The sequence below is a fragment of the Triticum dicoccoides genome, chromosome 7B, assembly GCF_002162155.2.
Source record: "Triticum dicoccoides isolate Atlit2015 ecotype Zavitan chromosome 7B, WEW_v2.0, whole genome shotgun sequence".
Taxonomy (NCBI): Eukaryota; Viridiplantae; Streptophyta; class Magnoliopsida; order Poales; family Poaceae; genus Triticum; species Triticum dicoccoides.
In genome coordinates this window covers 461,675,252-461,678,253 of record NC_041393.1, presented here as the reverse complement: position 1 = coordinate 461,678,253, position 3,002 = coordinate 461,675,252, and the positions used below count along the sequence as shown (strand labels likewise).

Here is a 3,002-nt window from a genome sequence, read left to right as displayed (position 1 = left end):
TAAGTTTGAATTCTGTGAATCTACAAGCTGGTTTTCAGTAATGAAAATCGGAAGGGGAAGCCCTTCTTTGAAAAAAAAAAACAAAGTTATGGCTAGTGATTCAGGATTTCCAATGTTGCATGCGGCGTTATTTCGAGCCTCGTGACCTCGTGTGTATTGCTGCAACCACACAAGGGGGGAAAATGGTACGATGACTTGGAGTGTCCGCTGCAATGTCTGAGAGCATGCTGCGATTATCTTTAGTGCTCCAAAGTGTTGGTTACCGATCGCCGCTCGGTCCGATCGGATTTTTTTTTTTTTTTGAGCAACAGTCAGATCGGATTGATCCCGCCCCGCGTTGCGGGTGCGAGCCGAGCCTAGCCCAGCCGCCTAGGCGGGGTGAGGGGACGCACCGCACTCACGCACGATTCACGATCCAGCCGATGGAGGAAGCCAGAGTGCGTTGCATTTAAGGAAATTTTCTTCCAATCCGGGAATCCGGCGGGAGCGCTATTATTCTTCTCCTTCCTTCTTTGTTAGTACCGCCTCTCCGTCCAATCCAACACGGACCCCAGGCGCCTCCTCTTAGGTCTTTATTTCCTCCCCCTTCCGCCGTTGGTTCCCGTCGCACCGTCAGACAAGCTCAAGAAGAGAGGAGAGAGAGAGAGACAGACAGACAGCACCTGCCGCCGCGTTTCCTCCCCCTCGCTGAGAGAGCGACCATGACGCAGCCGCCGCGTCTGCACCCCATCGTTGAGCAAGCGACCAAGACGCTGCCGCCGCTCGGCAAGAAGACGAAGGGGCGGCAGCGCAGGGAGAACCGCCGGGTGGAGAAGAAGGAGTCGCGGCAGGTGACCTTCTCCAAGCGCAAGTCCGGGCTCTGGAAGAAGGCCGCGGAGCTCGCCGTGCTCTGCCGCGCCAGCCTCGCCATCGTCGTCTTCTCGGAGGCCGGCAAGGCGTTCGCCTTCGGCAGCCCCTCTACCGACGCCGTCCTGGGCTGCGCCGACGCCCTTGCTCCTGTTCCTGCTGCCGACGACGTGGAGTGGGAGGCCCTGGAGGCGCTGTACCGGGAGACGGAGGCCAAGGGCGTGGAGGTCGCGGCGGAGGCCGAGCGGATGAGCGCCGTCGGCAAGAAGGTGGTGGAGGTGCAGACGCAGGCGGGGAAGCGGTTCAGGTGGGAGGCTGACGTGGAGGCGCTCGGGGAGGCGGAGCTGCCGGTCTTCGCCAGGGCGCTCCAGCGCCTCCGGGACAACGTGCGCCGCCACGCCGACAAGATGCCCTCCGCTGCTCCACCGCAGCAGTAGTCCAGGGCAGGCCGAGCTTCGGTTAATCGCCGTATGTTCTTGGACCATCTTTGCTTAGTTGCCTTTTGCTAGTACTGTAGTACTGTGTAGTAAGGCTACTGGTTTCAAGATTAATAAGTTGTTTTCTTCTCATGAGCAGTCCAGCGCATATTCTTTCAGTTTTTATTGGAGATACAATTGTTGATCATTAACTCAATTTTCTGCAAAAATCATGCGTTATTGGATCAACTCGATGAACACAAGATTTGATGCCGAATTAATTTTCCATGAAGTAAGACAATCCGGTACCAAAACAAGTTTCCTTTCGAACATGCTGCACCTTTCGTTAAGGGCAAGACAAGCAGCAACGCGAATATCCAGGATGAAAATAAAAGTTTCCTTTTCGAACATGTTGCACCTTTTGTTGAAACATAATGGATCTTTGGCTTCATCAGCCTAAAAGTCTTTAACCACTTGACATAGCTGAGTTAACTGCAATGCAAAGTCTAAATATTCTGATTCATATGATTGATTGGCTTCATTCAGGAGCAAAATCTATATATCCTGTTACTTGCACCTTCAGTTTGGACGTTGAGTGCCTTCTGCTACTACACAGCTTAAATTTTCATTGCAATAGGCATTGGACAGAAGCTCCAGTTATATTGAATTAAACGCTAGATAGTCATGAGACAACAGATTGTGCACTGCAGAGTGCAGATATCAGGCAATAGTGAAAGGAACTAACTGGCATGCATTCAGTTAATTTGCAAGTAAGAATAACATCGTACATGAGTAATGCACTAATTCTAGTAGAAACTCCAAAACAAATCAAGTGAAGCTCTCCCCGCCAAAATAAATAAATTAAAAAAATCAAGTGAAACTCCCTTTCTGTTTCGAAAATATTCCGATGCGAATTGGCGATGGTCTTCAAGGTTCTGCCTCTGCACCAACTTCAAACGGCAGTACAGATACTTCAACAATGGCAGCAACCAGTGTGCAATCCATCGCGACGAAACAAATGTTACCGAGACTTCGACGATAGCAGTACAAAAGAAAGGAGAATAACGGCGTGCAGGAAGAATTTTGGCCTTTTGAGGAGACTTGGGGCAGGTGATTAACTAAAACAAACTGGTTCTTGCCTAAGATAGCAAATGTGCTTGTTTCATACATGCTTGATTACACTGCGGCACTTCACAAATGGTTATTTTTCGACAAAGGGTGGAATTTATTGACTCAAAATGAAGCATCAAGAAGATACATAACACAATGAGCACACACCCGGCCTCTGCACAGCTAGGATGCACACAGCCAACATCATTTCACACACGCGAAAAACGCCGGCACCTAGCAAAGTCATATAAGACCAAAGCTATGTGTAGGCAAGGAAAAAAATAAAAACCCTCAAAGTGATTAGATCTATGATCGACAAACTACAACAATGACCATATCCGCACCAACAATTTCATTACACCACATGAACGATGAGATTCTTCAACAACAACGCCTTCAGGAAGGGAGGAGCAACAATCAAGTGTCGCCGTCACCGGATTCTACCACAAGGTCAGAATCTAGGTTTTCACCCTGAATAATCAGTCCGAGCATATTCGAGCAATGCCTTCAACAAGGTAGCGACGCAAGAAAAAACATCGCCATTGCCAGGTACAACCACTCGAGTCTGACCTAGGCTTTTGCCCCGAAGCTCGAGACCAGGTGCTCGAATAACACCACCATCGAAATCAC

General features: G+C 49.5%; 1 protein-coding gene across 1 annotated transcript; it reads left to right on the top strand.

Annotated features, from left to right (window-relative positions):
- The first annotated feature begins 701 nt into the window (after window positions 1-701).
- On the top strand, window positions 702-1,283 carry LOC119338988 (agamous-like MADS-box protein AGL61). The gene has a single exon (XM_037611184.1). It carries the CDS (start codon window positions 702-704, stop codon window positions 1,281-1,283), a length of 582 nt encoding a protein of 193 aa, XP_037467081.1.
- Window positions 1,284-3,002: the final 1,719 nt, after the last annotated feature.